We start from the raw sequence: 16699 nt of genomic DNA, 5'->3' as shown, positions 1-16699 counted from the left end.
CTTTACTAAATACAATTTAACATAAGATATGGAAGATATTGGATGCGGGATTAAAGCCCAAAAAACTAGGAGTAAACAAGTGCACAAAATAGTTTGAAAAGAATCAACCAAATGAGATACTTATCTCAAGGCTATATATCGTTTTATGCAATTCAAAAATATATTACAAAGATTAGTAGCAATTGTTTTTCATACAAAATACCTAATTCTTATGCATGTGATCGAAATAATTGCAAAAAAAGTGAAGTATGAAATGATAATTGAAAATATAATACCTGAGTCATGAGTCCTTGAGGGTAGAGGATGTGTTTCCAAGTCCTTGTCCCAAACGGAACCTTGAGTATAGGGGATGAGTCGCTAGGGTACACTGGGAACAAATGGAAAATAAATATCCTACCACAGCTCATTTATACAAAGAAAATGGATCAAGGACAAGATAATGAGACTAAACATTAACATTGTGCTGAATGCTTCAGCATGAGGACAATTATTGTGGAAGAATGAATTCTAAAAAAATAAAACTAATGTTTTGAATACAGATACAAATACCAATAGGGGTATAGTGTCTGATATGGATATGATGAATTTTAGAAAACCTTGGATGTGTCACCAATAGGATAAAGCATATGTGATTATATATTTTAAAACATACATGCAAAACAAGCACAATGATAAAACATAGGAGAAATTTCTAAACAAAATTTCTCAGCCAAAAAATTCCAACTGTGAGCACAAAGGTGTGTTGTGCAGTAAAATGAGCAAGGAGAAAAACAGATTGGTTCCAACAAAGATTATTTGTTGTACAATACTGTGAAATTTTTCATTCTTTATATTCAAAGTTTATGAGCTAACAATTTCTAATCATGTTCAAAGTGTATGCTGAAATTGTCAGGAATGAACACTCTTTGTATCAGACTTAAAGCCATTCTCTGAGGAAGGATGAACTTTCAATGTTAACTTTGCAGTTCTTGTGCTAAGACATTTTATGAGAAGTGTTAGAAAGGTAAAGCAATAATGGAAGAATACTTTAACCATTACACTAGTTATTGAACTATTGATTCACATCATTGTTTAATGAATATTAATATGCACCAATGTATGTTCCAAGATAAAATTTAAAAAATGTATTAGTCAGCTACAACTTACAAGTCAGAAGCTTGATAATAAAAAGACAACTGGCATTGGTATTTGGCTGTAACATGGGCCCCAAAATCAAAGATGGACAAATGGTGATAAGGTCAAGGCCAAACTCCTTTGAACAATTCCAGGCATTCTTTTCTGAGACCGTTTTTGACATGAAATACCAATTCTGAAGAAAATAACATGCACAAACAATAAGTAAAACATTGGAGTTAGGCGTGCTAAATATCCCATTAAACTAAATGGAACTTTCTTTGCAATGCAAGTAAATGAATTTTACTATGGTGGTCGTATTTCAATAAAATATCCACCATACATATAAGACTAATATTAAAATATAATAGAATATTTTACCTCGGTTGCCTCACAATATTCTGGATCTGACCAGCAGCTCTCATCTAGTAGTGCATCCATAGGTCTATTTGGGTTAACAAAAACAGCAACTACAGACGATGTCATAATTACTCGCTTCACTTTGGCTACTGAACATGCCTTCAACACATTCAAAGTTCCCTTCACAGAAGGATTAACCATCTCTGCCTGAAATGGAAACAACCAAACAAAATGCCCATACAGTAACAGAAGTTTAGAGAAATCATTTTTATAGACATGTTAAAATATTGTAACTGCAGAAAAAAGATGATGTTTATAATAAGTGAGGCCATGTCTATAATTACTTGGTATGTCTTCTATGATATTGTGACTGTATTTTAAGCCAAAGTAAACAAACACTACATCTCTATAACATGTAAGAAATGTTATCTATATTGAAATTTAATCTTTGGCTTCAAATTTTGATTCAAAATATAAGAGCAACCTCGAGAATTAAACAAGCATAAAAGCACACCTTTGAGGAACATAGAATACAGTGCAAGCTAACCAGCTAGACAAAGACATTAGGAAAAGTGAAACTGGAAACTTGACATGGCATATCGACATAAAGTTGTAAACTAGAAAAATATAACTCTGCTACTGGATATGATCCTACCTCTGGATTGGACACCCTATGAGAGGGAACTGGGCATGCTGTATGAAAAACTCCAGTACACCCATTGATTGCTGTGAAAAGTGAGTCATAATCCGACAAAACTGCATTTAGGAGTTTTAGCCTCTCCTTTGCCCCTTCAAGGCTTTTCAAATGTGCATTCTTTGCATCACCTGCATTCAGAAAACTCAGTACTGAGAAGATAAACAAAGTTTCTGCAGTTATAACATATTTTGTTGTTTTAGAATCGATCGTTTGATTTCTACCACCTCAATCATCCTAAATATAATAAAAGACATTGACATCAACGATGTGTTGATTTAATGTTTCCAATGTTGGTGTTTGGTTTTTTGGGTTGTTGATAGAACCAGTACCATGTTTGTTTGTGGGATCATGGCTTGGATATAATGCTGAAGTTTCTAAAACCAACAATTTTGTAGCTGAAGCTACAGATGTCTTGCATCTTAAGCAGATTTGCTTACTACAGTTTGAACCAAAGCATCATTATCATCTGAAAACACAATAAATTATCTAGTTTGGACCGTGGTATGCCTGGCAGACATACACCTGTCAAAAAAAATAATCTTCAAAATCCACAAAAGTAATGATAGCGATTGTTACGTGCTAGACATTGTTTATCAACAATGACAAAATAAGTGAAAAAACTATCATTTCTCAGCACATGAATTAATCATCTAACTAAGAACTTTAAATGTTAAAGGATTTCTGACCCATGTGGAAACGGTTGTTATGTGCTAGAGAGTGTTTACCAACAATGACATAATGAAGTGAAAAAAGTATCATTTCTCAGCACATGAATTAATCATCTAACTAAGAACTTTAAATGTATAAGGATTTCTGACCCATGTGGAAACGACACGATCAAAACAATAAAGAAGTCCAAAGGTCTCATATTGTTTTCACCAATAAAAAGTCATAATTTTGTTCAAATCACTGCCTTACATCCAAGCAACATTTGTAGGACCTCAATTCACAACTCACAACATGGGAAAGATAAAAGGAGGGAGACCTTTCTTTCCATTCCTACTTGGGAACAATATGATCCTTTTGGTTGTGCATCCAATATAGAAATTCAAAAGTCCAATTTGGATACAAGTTCTTGAGTTTATCCAATTTACATACATAAATATCCATTCAAAACACTAGCACTTGGATATAGTTGACAATCTTCAAGTACATAATAATTGCAAAATGACAAAAAATTTGGATGAAAACAAACAGAGCTAATCCTTAATAGAAAAAGGTCAACGAATTCAAAGAAGTATACTAGTGATTGGATAATGATGCCTACAACTTACATGATGGTACAGTCATGATCGTCTTATCAGATTGCCTAGTCATTGTTGTGACCATTTCACACATCGCCCCATTGCAAATGGGGACCCCTGCTTTTTTGCTTTTTAGGGTTTGTTTTTTAGGTCTTTTAGGGTTTTGTCTGTTAGCCTTTGCATTTTGAGTGTCGCCAAGGGGATCACCTGGATAGCAGGTTCTGCTTGAGTTAGGTCAATTTGGCTAAGTTTGAAAGTCCTGATCCTAAAATTTGGCTAAGTCTGAAAGTCCTGATCCTGAAATTTGGCTAAGTCTGAAAGTCCTGATCCTGAAATTTGACTAAGTCTGGAAACTAAAAAACCTCAAAAAACTAGATTTTGCAATATAACTCCTGGAGGTCTGAAACCACTCTCAAACATCCTGAAAGTATATATGGAATATAACTTAAAGTATAAGAGGAACTCTCTCATACTTAAATGTTATATTCCATAAAAATTATCCTGTTGGAGAGTTCAAAAAGTCAAATTTCGCTCCTGACCCTTCCTGAGGGTCCAAAGCGAATTTCGCTCCTGACCCTCTCAGGAGGACCAAGGCGAATCTCGCCCCTGACCCTTCCAGAGGGTCCAAGGCGAAAATCAACCTAGGACTCATTCTTGGCCTTATTTGACCAAATTTTGATTTGCAAAGCATTTTGTTTGGACTTTGGAATTGATTGAACACCTTGAAGAAAATGATGAATTTTGGCCAAGATTGGGAATTTCGCTTCTAACCCTTGCTGAGGGTCCAGAGCGAAATTCATTGTAGATTTCGTTTGCCAACTCGCTTGAATTTGAAACCTTGTTCCTGGCCTTGAAAATGATCTTACCTTGCCCTGTGAAGTGATTTGAAACTAAAAGATTGAACAATTTAGCCTAGATTGTAAATTTCGCTCCTGACCCTTGCTGAGGGTCCAGGGCGAAAATCTTATTTAAGTTTATTTTAGCACTAATTTTGGCTAACTTGTTTTGTGCAGGGTTTTTCGGAGAGAAGATTGGACGTTACTGGATGCATTTGAAAGTTTGAAAGTTTGAAAAATGGTGAATTTTGGGCAACAAAGACAAAAATCGCTACGGACCCTCACTGAAGGACCAGAGCGATTTTCTTTATATGCACCATCTTGTGACCTTTCTTCGACATGAGAATTTATTCATAGCATGAAGCAAGATAACATCTTCCTTAGCCAAGGAATTTCGAGATGAAAAGTGAAACAATTTGATCATGATGGCAAAAAGCGCTCATGACCCTCACTGAAGGTCCGGAGCTTGATTTTCAAATTTGCACTGTTCTTGCAGGATCAAAGTGATTTTATGATTGGAAGAGATCAAGGAAAGCATGTTCTATCCGTTGAATATAATTTGAGTGGTCAACAAAGGAGGAAATCAACCCAAAAAACAAAAAGCGCTCCTGACCCTCACTGAAGGTCCAAAGCGATTTTCTTGAAAGACACATTATTTTATCACTTGTTGGGCTTAAAGATTTATTCATAGCATGAAAAAGGAAAGTTCTTCCTTATCAAGGTGATTTCAAAGGGAAAGGTGAGAGAAAATAGCTTAAATTTGCAAAAGCACTCCTGACCCTCACTGAAGGTCCGGAGCTAGATTCTAAAAGTACAATTTTCTTGCAAGGACAAAACAAGTTTTGTGATTAAAATAAATGGAAGAGGGTGTGTTCTATCCGTTGAAGATAATTTGGAGAAACAACAAGGCATGGACAAGCTTAAATTTGCAAAAGCGCTCCTGACCCTCTCTGAAGGCCCAAAGCGAAATTCTCAAAAGTTCATTTTTCATGCAAGGTCTAGATTGAAAAATCGCTCCTGGCCTTCACCAAGGGTCCAAGGCGAAATTGGTAATATCCTTCATTTTTTGCATTAATTGAATGTTGACATTCCTTGAAATTCACCAAAATTTGCTAACTTTGGAGCATTTGAAAACATTAAAATTAAATTGGCATTAAATAAAGACATTTTGGCATTTAATAAATTAATTTTAAGCCTTAAAAATCGAACTTCTATCTTGGAGGCATTTAAAATTAATTTTTTATTAAATCAAAATTAAATATGGAGCGCTTAAGGTCTTATTTTGCCAAGTCGGCCCCCCTTTTTTGGAAATTTATTTATTTTTAACCTCTTTTTTGCCAAGTCGGCCTAGAGGGAGCAAAGGGGTGAGCGCTCTATATATTGGAGGTGTTTTTTCACAATTCAAATCATTCAATCATCCTTTCAAGTGTGAATTTGGAGAGCTAATTGAAGGTGCGAAATCTAGCTGGAGTGGAGTGAATTTCTACTAAGTGTGGAGACTAAGGAGGCCGAATTTCATCTTGAAGGCTATTGGAGAGGCGAATTTCTTGCTAGTTTGGAGGATAATTTCCAGATTTTTTGAAGACATTTGAAGGCGAATTTCCAGATCTTGAAGAAGCTAGTGGAAGGTGGAGTTCTTTTCCAAGCTAAAGGAGGTGCATTTTATCCAAAGGAGAGCTTTGATCTACACTTTGCCTAGCGAAATCCGTTTTTTTTGCATCATTTCTTAGAGTTTAATTCTCAAGAGGAGGTATGGCGAAATCATCTTAACACCCTTGTTCAAGGTTTGATTTTTAGACATTTTTTAGAAAAGTCTAAGTATTGCATGGTTAATTAGGAAATGATAACTCTGTGATTTATCATGAAGTTTCCTAATTAATATCTTAAATTTTCCTTTTGAGTCTTGTTTTCTACCCTTTGATGCTCAAAAGACTAATTTTGAAATGTTGTGTAGGCATCAGGATGGTGACTCCAAAGCCTGGAGGATCTACAAGTCGGTAGGTTCTCATCAAAGAAGATCCGGTCCAGGACAAAGATGATCTCCTCCAGCTCAGTATCATCAAAGAAGATCAAGCAAGGATAAGGGCGACCTCCTCCAATCTAGCATCGACAAGGACGGCCTTCTTCGGTCAAGCATCATCAGGAATAACTTCTTCCAATCCAGCATTCCAAGGCGAGGTACATCCTCATCCTGCAAATCAAAGACAAGAGAAGTTAGAGCAAGGGTTCGTTGAAGGAGCAGATAGTTCCAGAAGAGTTAATTAAAGCTAGCTTCTCAGCAACATCAAATTTGCATCAACCAAGTGTCAGACGAGTTGGCATCCTAGTCATCATTTCTCCAGTCAGTGTGGTCCACCTCAGCGTGTCCAGATTCAATGTACCTAACTCATGGGAGGTGGCACAAACTTCGATGTACCTACCCCAGCTATCTATTGGTTGATTTTTCCAGAGAAGACATGTGTCCTAAGGATGTAATTTTATCATTGGTCAAGCATTAAATGTTATGTAATGGTTGTAACAAACCCTAATTAGGGTTTTTATTATTGAATCTTGGCCATTGATCTCAAATTGATCTTAGCCATCGAATTGTATTGTGGGCACTATATAAGCCCCGACTCTTCATTTTGTAAAGGCAGTTAGAGAGTTGGAAGCAGTTAATAGAAGACAGATAGAGAGTAGTTAGAAGGTGATTAGCTAGTTGATAGAATAGCAATTAGAGTAGAGTAGAGAGAGAAGGCAAAGATTGTTGCCAAGAGGTTGTTGTAAAAGACTTGTGAAACTTCATTGAAGAAATGGTGAAATTTATGGGTCGATTCAACAATTTGCATGGTCTCTATACTTCCCGTGTTTGATTTTATGTTATTAGATGAGTGGAAGAAATGTGTTTGATTGATGGTGAAATTCGTACATCCATACTACTAGCAGTTTGTTGATTGCAGACTTGCCTTGTGTAGTCAACTGGAATCATTCAGCTTAAGCTTAACTTCAATTGTCGCTTCTTCATTGATATGCATTAGCCTGATGGTGTCTATGCCTGCAGTAATGATTTGAACATCATAAAGCTTTCCTTCGAAGATTGCACTAACCTTGTGGAGATGGTCCTGGGATGTCAAAACAAGACTTAGTTAGAATTTCATCAAAGATCATTCATTGCTCTTACATTCTTAGTGTTAGGACTAGATCCTTTCCTCGCCCTCGTCTTTTTTCCTTTCTTTTTAAATCTAAGGCAGTAAAATCCTGTGTTCCAGCAATATTCAAAGCAAATCAGACATTCAGGTCATTGAAGTGTAAGTCCCCTTGTGATTCCAGCAAATCACATCATACCACAAAGAGCTTATCCACACGTAGAGATCCTACAGCAAAGAACCTTGAAGTCATCCCGATTGATCCTTTTCGCGACATCTTCAGCATTCGGAGGCTTTATTCAAGAGAGGATAAGGTACCTTTAGGTATTTTATTCTGTGTTTGATAGTGTACAAAATACACGTCAACAATCATACAACCAAAACACATAGCTCACACATTTCCAAACACAATACTGAAAATTTCCTCTATTAAATAGTAAAAAAATCATTACAACAGGTTTACATATCTTTAAAATGTCATTATTGACCAATTAGCCTTGGCTCTCAAGCCTTACAACTTCACCTATATCTACCCAACAAACATGTTCCATCTTCTCCCAATCAAAATTTTGTAACTTTGCACAACAGACTTACAGCCCCTATAGAAGAATCTCCCAAAAAGCTCTCCAAAAATGAGCTCAAGATCTCTATTTATAGCACACAATGGAGTAGAGGTGGTTTCCCCATGTCCAAGCATGTTAGGACACGTGTCAAGCCTTCATTCACCATTAGGATTCGCAAACAGGCAATAAAAAACTATTATTTTGTTGTTTTTGCCATTAAATTTTCCTTCAGGTTGCAATTGTGGAAATCCAAGAGTTATCAAGATATTTGCACTTGGCTTAGAAAGTTTCATAGTTGTTGGAACGTAAGGCAAAAGAGCAAGTTGCAAAGTTTTGTGGGGATCTAGGATTTTGTGGGAATTTGAAGGGTATGTGGATAATATCCACTTCACTTGGAAATTTTCACAACCTAATTGTCTAAAGAAACTGCAAGGAAATTAGGCATGAAAGGAATTGCAGATATTTGATGAATATAGGGATACTGCAGAAAATCGAGGTCTAACCGAATAAGATCCGAACATACAAGAAAGTTTTGTAGGATCCAAAAGTGTGAGGAGGTTCTACAACTGGTGAGGAAATGGGATCAAAAAAGGATTGTGGGAAAACGATAGGCATCTAGATCACCCCGAAAGTTCTACAATTGGCCAAACAAGGCTAGAACTCCGCAATTGCATAACTTGTTCATTTTAACTTGGATCTTCTTCGAATTTGAAACATGAGCACCCAATTGGACTCTTAACAAGGTGAACTAGACACTTTCCTATGAAACATCTACAAACATTTGACAATTGAACCAACCCTTGCAAGCAAAACAAAGAAGAAAAACACAACAAAAAACAAGGAAAATCTTTTTGGTTGATGCAAAATTGCCATTGCACCTTGGATGCTCTTGCATTAGACACCCAAGGTAAGAAGTTTGTGAGCATAGACTCAAAATGGAGTTGGATCTCCTCTTTCCTCTGCTGGAGCTATGTCCACTTTTGACCGATCTCCTCCTCCAAATGCATTATGCTCTCTTATGTCCTCCTGTGCGACTGAACCCACCATGGTTTAACTTCCTCCTCCAAGTATTTCTCCACTCATTATACTTCACCTTCTCACTTCTCTTGATTCCTCTCCTTCTTCTAGAGGGATTTTACCCACTATGCTCTAGTCTCCTCCCACCAAAAATCTTCCATCCCCTTTTCTCCCACTACCACACCTGCACACAAATCAAGAATCAAATATTTTTATCATCTCATCTTCCACACCTACCTCTTCTTCTTCATACTCTTATTTCTCATCATCTCCTTTGTCTTCTTCTCTTACACTTAGTTGCATTACATCCATTTTATCCTTTAAAGGACCAAACTCTATTGCAACAACATTATTCTTTGCGTCAGCAATACTACCTTCATTACGCACCTTCTCATCTACCATTTCTTTTATCTCTTCTACATATAACTCATCATCAACTTCATCTCTACAAAATTCTGAAAAGTAACACATTTCCTCTATGATCTCCTTTTCCTCTTCTGCTGCTGTTGTTGCAACTTTCTTCTACACATGTAAGACCTTTATCCTACCTCAAAATGTACTTACTAAATATGGGCATTATAGGCCCTTCAAAAGAAAAATATACATTGGCTTGGAGAGAACCAAGATCAACTGTCCTTCCCAAATTTCCAATTCCCCCAATGCATCGCAACTGAGTGTAAGAACCTTGACGAGATTAAAGAAAGGCTTAAGTGTTTGATTCCTAAGCATGTAGGAAACCTTGACCACGAAACTAAGTTGGAAGTCCAAAGGTTTCTAAGGAAAAGTGCCAAGTTCTTAGTGCTCGCCTTAGCTTCAATGACACTACTTGCAAAGGAAACTAGAGACTAGAAGAGCGGTTCGTTCCCAAATAGCTGGCCATCTCTGACTATGTGGAACACTTGATAGTTCATGACTAACTTGAAGTCGATGACAACAAACTAAGTGAGCTTTTGGTTTCAAGTTCCTTGCGGGGTAGGAACCCCCAACAAGGTATTGGTTCCTAACAGGGGTAAAACCTTGGACAACAAAGGAAACAAAAGTTGCAACTTTCCAAACAATTCTTAATTGAATGGTAATTGTCGACAAGATGGTTCCTAGCTCTTGTCGAGATGGTTGCAGAAGTGAGTTGAAGAAACAAAATTCACTTAATGAGTAATTCTAGCAGATAATTGGGCCGATTCAATTCCACAACAATTCAACTATTGGAGTGAAAATATAAATGGGAGGATTGCAATGCATTGGGGGATTTGGAAATTTGGGAAGGACAGTTGGTCTTGGTTCTCTCCGAACCAATGGATATTTTGTTGAAGGGCCAATAATGCCCATATATAGGATGTAGATTTTGAGGTAGGATGGAGACTTAATTGTGTGAATTTGTAATCATTGTATTCCTGCTGCACATGAATAAAGCAATTTGAATCTTGTTGTGATTGTGGATGTAGTTGTTGAATTTTCTTGTTTATGGATTTGACGTTTTGTTGGCTGCCAGGTCAAGCAATTTGACAAGATCCCCTGACCCCATCTAGATCATCTGCTTTGATTATTGTTCTCATATGCAATGGCCAAGATGAAGAAGAGGCCTATTGTATTTTAGCTTATGGAATGATTTTGACTAGAATTTACAGCATTGATCGGCTCAAAAGTATTCAATTTCCTCAGGCTGCAGTCTCACTGACGCCTCACAATAGATTTTTTAGCTTTGACTAAGGTATTTGACAAATCGTTTTACCTCTTCAAATGGTGTAAGAACTTTGCTCACTAAGTTTGATTTGATATCATTCATATGTAAGTTTTACATACTTTGCATATTTGGTTGAACCTTCCATTGATTGAAAATTTATCGATAAGAACTCATTCACGGAAGGAATAATAAATATTACCTGCTATAAGTGGGTGAGTTAATAACAAATGGATGAGTCTTTCCTTTGATAAGTAGAAGAGCCATGTTAGTTGGATGATTCTTGTGTAAGGAATCTAAGAAACCAAAACAACTTCCTACACTAATCTTGAGAGGAGGACTATACAATTTTTTAAGATCTTTACAACAATTACAAAAGCTAAACATAAATATCATTCATACCACAAACAGTGATTTAACTCTTAAATTATAATACAAGGGCAATCCCCAGGTGGCAAGGGTAAACAAGTAATACAATCTAAACCTACTATGATTGATTATTATTTTTGGATATTGTATAAAGAATATGGAAAGGTAAACGAAAAAGCATGTTAGCTGGATACATCGAATCCAACATTCTACATCCGTTATGCATCATTCTCAGGCCTAATTCTTCTGTCAAAGATTTTCTATTTGAGGAGAAAAATTAAGCTACTTTTATATCCTTAAAATCATGCCAAAAATCACACACTTCATCTAAGTTTAGAGCTAGTCTGCTGTTCACTTGCATATTTATACAGACTGTGAAGGACAAACAAAGTCTTCCTCCTAGAATAAAATGATTTAAAGAAAACAATTTTCTTTTCCCTGAAAACTATGTCGCAATGACAGATTCCGTCTAAATGTACAATCGCTCTGGAATTCACTTCACTTCCATCAGTAAAATGAAAAAACAAAAAATCAGTACATTTTTAAAAACTTATCAGAGTAATTTCTACAGCAACTTTTATTTACAGCAATTACGGACACAGTCAGTTCAAAATATTTACTAGCAACGAAATCATTACGCCAGTTCTCTTGCATTTAAATTCCAAAACCATGACGCGTGTAAAATCTCCCGGAAGTTCCAAGGCCGTGTAAACACAAACAAAAAAAATTAAAATTAAAACCAAACCAAAATGCCAGTGGATAAATCGAAAGCGCCGCGAAATTTTCAGAACATTTTGCGTAAGCAGATGTGACGTATTCATTCACAAGGAGACTCGAACTCGGGTCCCTTGTAAATCGAAAAACAGAATCACACAGACATACACACCTACGTCTCGCACGGTGCCTCGCACGTTGTAACCGCGCTGGAGAAGTAAATTAACGATCCATGACCCGAGAAACCCTCCCGCCCCTGTAACGCACACGGTTTCCTTACTCGATTCCTCCATTAATTTTAATCTGTGCTTGCCCTTCTTCAAGATCCGTCAGATATTATTTTATCTTTTGCTCTGTGAAGAACAATTGTGGGAGTTCACAGGTAGTGACAAGTTGGCAAAGGGAAGTATTTTTCACTCTTAACAGAGTTTAGAGAGGCTTCTACTGGTTCAGTTCTTTATATTGCCATTGCCAGGCAAGTTTCTTGAATTCGAACATTTTTTCTCTATAGTGTGGTCCATACAGCGAGTGTGCCATAGTATTCATGGACAGGACCACGCGAAAACAACGTGGGAAATCAAATCAATGATAGAGATGGAATAAAGTCGAGATTTTCTGCCACCTGCTGTTACATTTCTCATTTAATTCCACCAGCCGCGGAATCTTAAATATAGGACCGGTCCCGCGGATTTCAGAAAGCGGTTCCGTGGAAAGACCTAGGAAAATTTTTCCACTACTTTAATGTATATAGTGTTATTGAAAGTTACACTTACATATTTTGAAGTGAATGATGTGAAGTATACGGGAAGAGCACCAATAGATAACATAGTTCCAATAACCGTCACCTTATTGTTATGTTGACCCCCCAATAGCCGTCATAGTGAAAACACCATTAATAAATTTGTTTTGTATCAATAGCCGATCATTTTTTGTAATTAATTGACACATTTGTGCACAACTATTGGAACATTTGTCCCATTTGTGTACCACTATTGGAACATTTGTGCACCACTATTGGGACAATTGTCAACAAGTACTAGTGATTTTGAGTTGACGGTTACTGAAACATCTTTACTTAGGTATTAGGCGACACTTTGAAATGTGTACTTTTTGACCTTTGTGCGCATAAATGATTCCACAGCGTGCATCGTTACTACCCAGAAGTCAGATCAATAGCTATAAGCAGTTAAGTCGCATACGAAGACAACTAAAAAAAAAAAATCAAGATTCGATGTATCGTTTAGGATCTGTGGGTTCACGAAGTTAGCTATGACGGCTACTGATGCTCTTCCCCTAAACCAACAAAAAAAAATTAAAAATTATTTTTAAAAAGAATAGTTTTAAATTCTCAAATTTCCATGTCCATGATATAGATGTTTCTCCTTATTATTGTGAAGTCATGCTTTTTAATATAATTATATTTTTTTTAAGTAATGAGATTGAGTTAAAAGTAATTGAAATTAAATGATAGTTTAGTGTATGAGAGTTGAATATTTATTTATAGTATGAGAGTAAGAATGAGATATAATATTTAATTTGAGATTGTAGAATGTTGGTGAATAACGATTATTTGTATGATCAATATAAATTATACATCACAAGGGAAAAACTAGTTCAAATCATGTTGATTTGATGTAATGTGGTGGAGAGTGTTATCCTTCTACTTCAAGTATTGATTGAGATGTCACTTTCACATTTTTTTAAAGTGAATAGCTCAACTATATAGATGCATGCATGTGAGTTGATTATTAATCTTGTTATTCATACCTATAATATTCAAGGATATAGTTTTATTTAATCTCTTGTAGATTGGATTTGTTGATTGGAGGAACTTGAGATGGACATGTTTGTGAGGACCATTGAATCTTAGAGTAGAGAAGGAAGAGGGGAATCTAAGTCTTAGACTGGTTAAGAAAGAGATTATGGTAACTTTTAGAGATCTTTGAGATAAGATGTTTTCAAGGCATTATTTAAGTGTTCAATTTACAAATGATTGGTCTTTTGGAGAGAAGTAGAGTGCACACTAAGAGAAGACCCACATTTCACCTCATGATAGAACACCTACTATAGGAGTTTAGGGTAGTGGAGGCACGCATTATAACGTTAATGAGATTATTTGAGAACTAAAAAAATCAACCCTTATAAATTGAATAAAATAAGCTTTTTCACTAAGGTTAAAATGTGGTTAGTTGGTGTGTGATAGTGTTTTGGGTTTCGAGAGCTCAATATTAATAGAAGGGATAAGCTTGTTATATTTGTCATCTTTGTAGTGGCACTATCAAGAGTATGTGAATTCTTGGCATCACCACCTTTACATGGATTAAGTTTGAGTCGTTCCATAAGCAATATCTATTTGATGTATTATACTTATTAAGCCTTGCAAGTACATAGAGTTCATTTGTGATGAATCGAATATGATCAACTAATACCTTAGTGATTTTTCTATTTAATCAAGGACATAACATGAACCCGAGCAATTTTATTAGAAGTATCCAATGAGTTCAATTGGCAAAGGAAGAATTTATAGTTGATGGCTTGCCCAAGTAAAGGTATTAAAGCAATACATCAAGACTTGGAGAGATATTTGAAAGAAAAATTCTACACCTTGTCATTATGATGGATTTAGGCATCATAAAACTCCACAACAATAGTTTGGTAGGGAGGATCAAGTATAACATGTTTGTCATGATAGTGATGAACCAAACCAACACCAAAGATGTCCACCACTTCAACACATCCTTGATAGCATGTAGGAAAATTTAATCAAGGAAGAATGGGTAGTGTAGATAAGAAGACTAGTCAATTTAGAGTTACAACAACATTACATGTTTTAAGCATAAGGGAATCACTGACTAAACCTACACCATATCCATGTGTTTAATTATGGATAATCAATTAATACCCCTAATTTCATTTTTACCCCTAATAACTTATTTGGAAACCCTTTCACAATACACCAAAACCCCTTATTTTGTCTATATATTCTAGTTGCCTACTTTTCTAGTAACATCACTTATATTACAATTATATCTATTGAATATCTCAGACAATTGAGAGGGGAGAGTAATCGGTTGTATCAATTGAAATCTTTTACTTATAGATTCGGTATACAAACTTCCAATTACTTAACCATAAACAAATATAAGCATGAAAGAGCACACACATAAAACATACACATGAACATGATTTTACATGGAAAACACATGAAGGGAAAAACAACGAAGAATGCTAATTCTCAATCATGAAACACTTGTTAGGGTGACACCAGTTAAGGTGATTTTTACAAAAGGTGGGTCACTATCAAAATGCTCACTGCAGGTGGGCTCACTACCTGGCTACAACTGCTAGAAAAAGAAGGGGTTCATTGTCAAGAAGAAGAAGAAAGAAAAAGAAAGAATCCACCATTGAAGCACAACTACCACAATGTTGCAATGTTGGAAGAAGCCTTTGGCTCAATACCTCCGATACCAAACAACAACAACACACAATCTCACTACTCAACCACAACTTCACACCACCTCACACACATTCGTAGAAAATAGATCTTCCTTTTCAATCCACTTGCTTCTATATTTTCTTCATTATGATAATCTTTTATTTATATTGATCTTGGAATAAGAATTTCCCAAGTTGGCCAAAACAAATTTCACTGAAACACAATTTGAAATAGGTCTACACTAAACATTCCCGCAGTGGAAAGGAATGAGAAGTGAACCACGCCGCAATGCACTACATTGATCAAAATAACACGTTACTCATACACCACAAATATCGGAGCAAAAACAAAAACATTCAAGGACAACTGGACCCGAAATGAACATATCCACAACCACAACTCTAGAGCACATCATCACGACCCAAATCAAAATATCAAAGATAAAGATACGAACAACATAAATCAAAAATATCATCATCAGAATCAGAAATGAGGAGAAATGTGGAGCACTTCAAATATTGTCAAACATCATCATCACTAAACATATTTTTGGAGCATGACTTCCAGAGCACCAAATCATAAGCATGACATCCCAAAGAGACTTCCAACAACATACCAAATCCTCGTGATTACAACTGCAACATATTAGAAATACAGAGCACAAACCAATCACTGAAACATAGAATCAGTATGTTAACATCAATGACAACCATACTAGCACATCATCAACTTCAAATTTGCAACAATCTCCCCCTTTATCATTGATGGCAATATTCATTAGCGACAAACACATAACTCATTTTTCCCACAAATCAAACTTCTCCAATCTCTCCCCATTTGACATCAAAGACAAAGGTGAGAAACAACTCAACACATGTAACCATCTGCAAATTCTACACAACTCCCCCTAAGAGGAAGCCCCTATGAGGCCCTACCCCAATTCATCCTAGCATTTCAATATTTTTCATGTTGAGACTATTATGGATGCTTTATTTTTATGCATTATGGACTTAGAACTTATATGATTCCATGATTTGGATAACATTGGTATATATTGATGCTTCATTTCTATGCACCATAGATATAGAGCTCTATATGATTCTAGAATAGGATTACTTTGTGATGATGTATGTCATTATTGGAATTGCAGGACTTTACTATGATGATAGAAATAGGATGCATGTTTATGTATGGATCAAAATTATGAGGATTATGATAATTGCTTATGTGGATTTATTTTGATACAAGATATATTGATTTTTGTTTAATATCAATTGTATGCAGAGTGTTTGACGTGTATTCTTATTCATGTGTTTAAATATTATATGAGGTTATTTGGAAGTACTAATGTGTAATTGAGATGCACAAGAAAATTATCCATGTGACCATGGAAATATTATGGAGAACCAAACCCAGACCTATGTACGTTCGTAAAGCCAGGGGTTGTCTATTTGGAGAGACAACACCCCGTATGTATCATATTTTATTTGTAATAGTAAATGATGCATGTGTGTTAAATTTTATTGATTGATTTATTTAAATCCAAT

The 16699-nt window shown here is 35.8% G+C and overlaps 1 protein-coding gene across 9 annotated transcripts in view; it reads right to left on the bottom strand.

Moving 5' to 3' along the window:
• Positions 1–12413, bottom strand: part of LOC131070960 (cinnamoyl-CoA reductase 1) — a 95439-nt gene extending 83026 nt beyond the window's left edge. For 3 of the 9 annotated variants that reach the window (XM_058006671.2, XM_058006666.2, XM_058006669.2), the window contains exons 1-4: positions 11889–12403; positions 2129–2298; positions 1495–1680; positions 1147–1309 (exon numbers count right to left, since the gene is read on the bottom strand). In XM_058006671.2, the coding sequence (XP_057862654.1) occupies positions 1147–1309; positions 1495–1680; positions 2129–2298; positions 11889–12009 (640 nt within the window). In that variant the 5' untranslated portion in view covers positions 12010–12403. Of the gene's footprint in view, positions 1–275; positions 368–1146; positions 1310–1494; positions 1681–2128; positions 2299–11888 lie in introns of all 9 variants that reach the window. The other 6 variants (XM_058006665.2, XM_058006667.2, XM_058006664.2 and 3 more) reach the window with 5 other exon arrangements.
• Between the last annotated feature and the right edge of the window lie 4286 nt (positions 12414–16699).

This window comes from Cryptomeria japonica, chromosome 4 (genome assembly GCF_030272615.1).
Source record: "Cryptomeria japonica chromosome 4, Sugi_1.0, whole genome shotgun sequence".
NCBI classification, from domain to species: domain Eukaryota; kingdom Viridiplantae; phylum Streptophyta; class Pinopsida; order Cupressales; family Cupressaceae; genus Cryptomeria; species Cryptomeria japonica.
The sequence above is the reverse complement of the archived record's forward strand: the minus strand, read 5'-3'. Positions and strand labels throughout refer to the sequence as shown.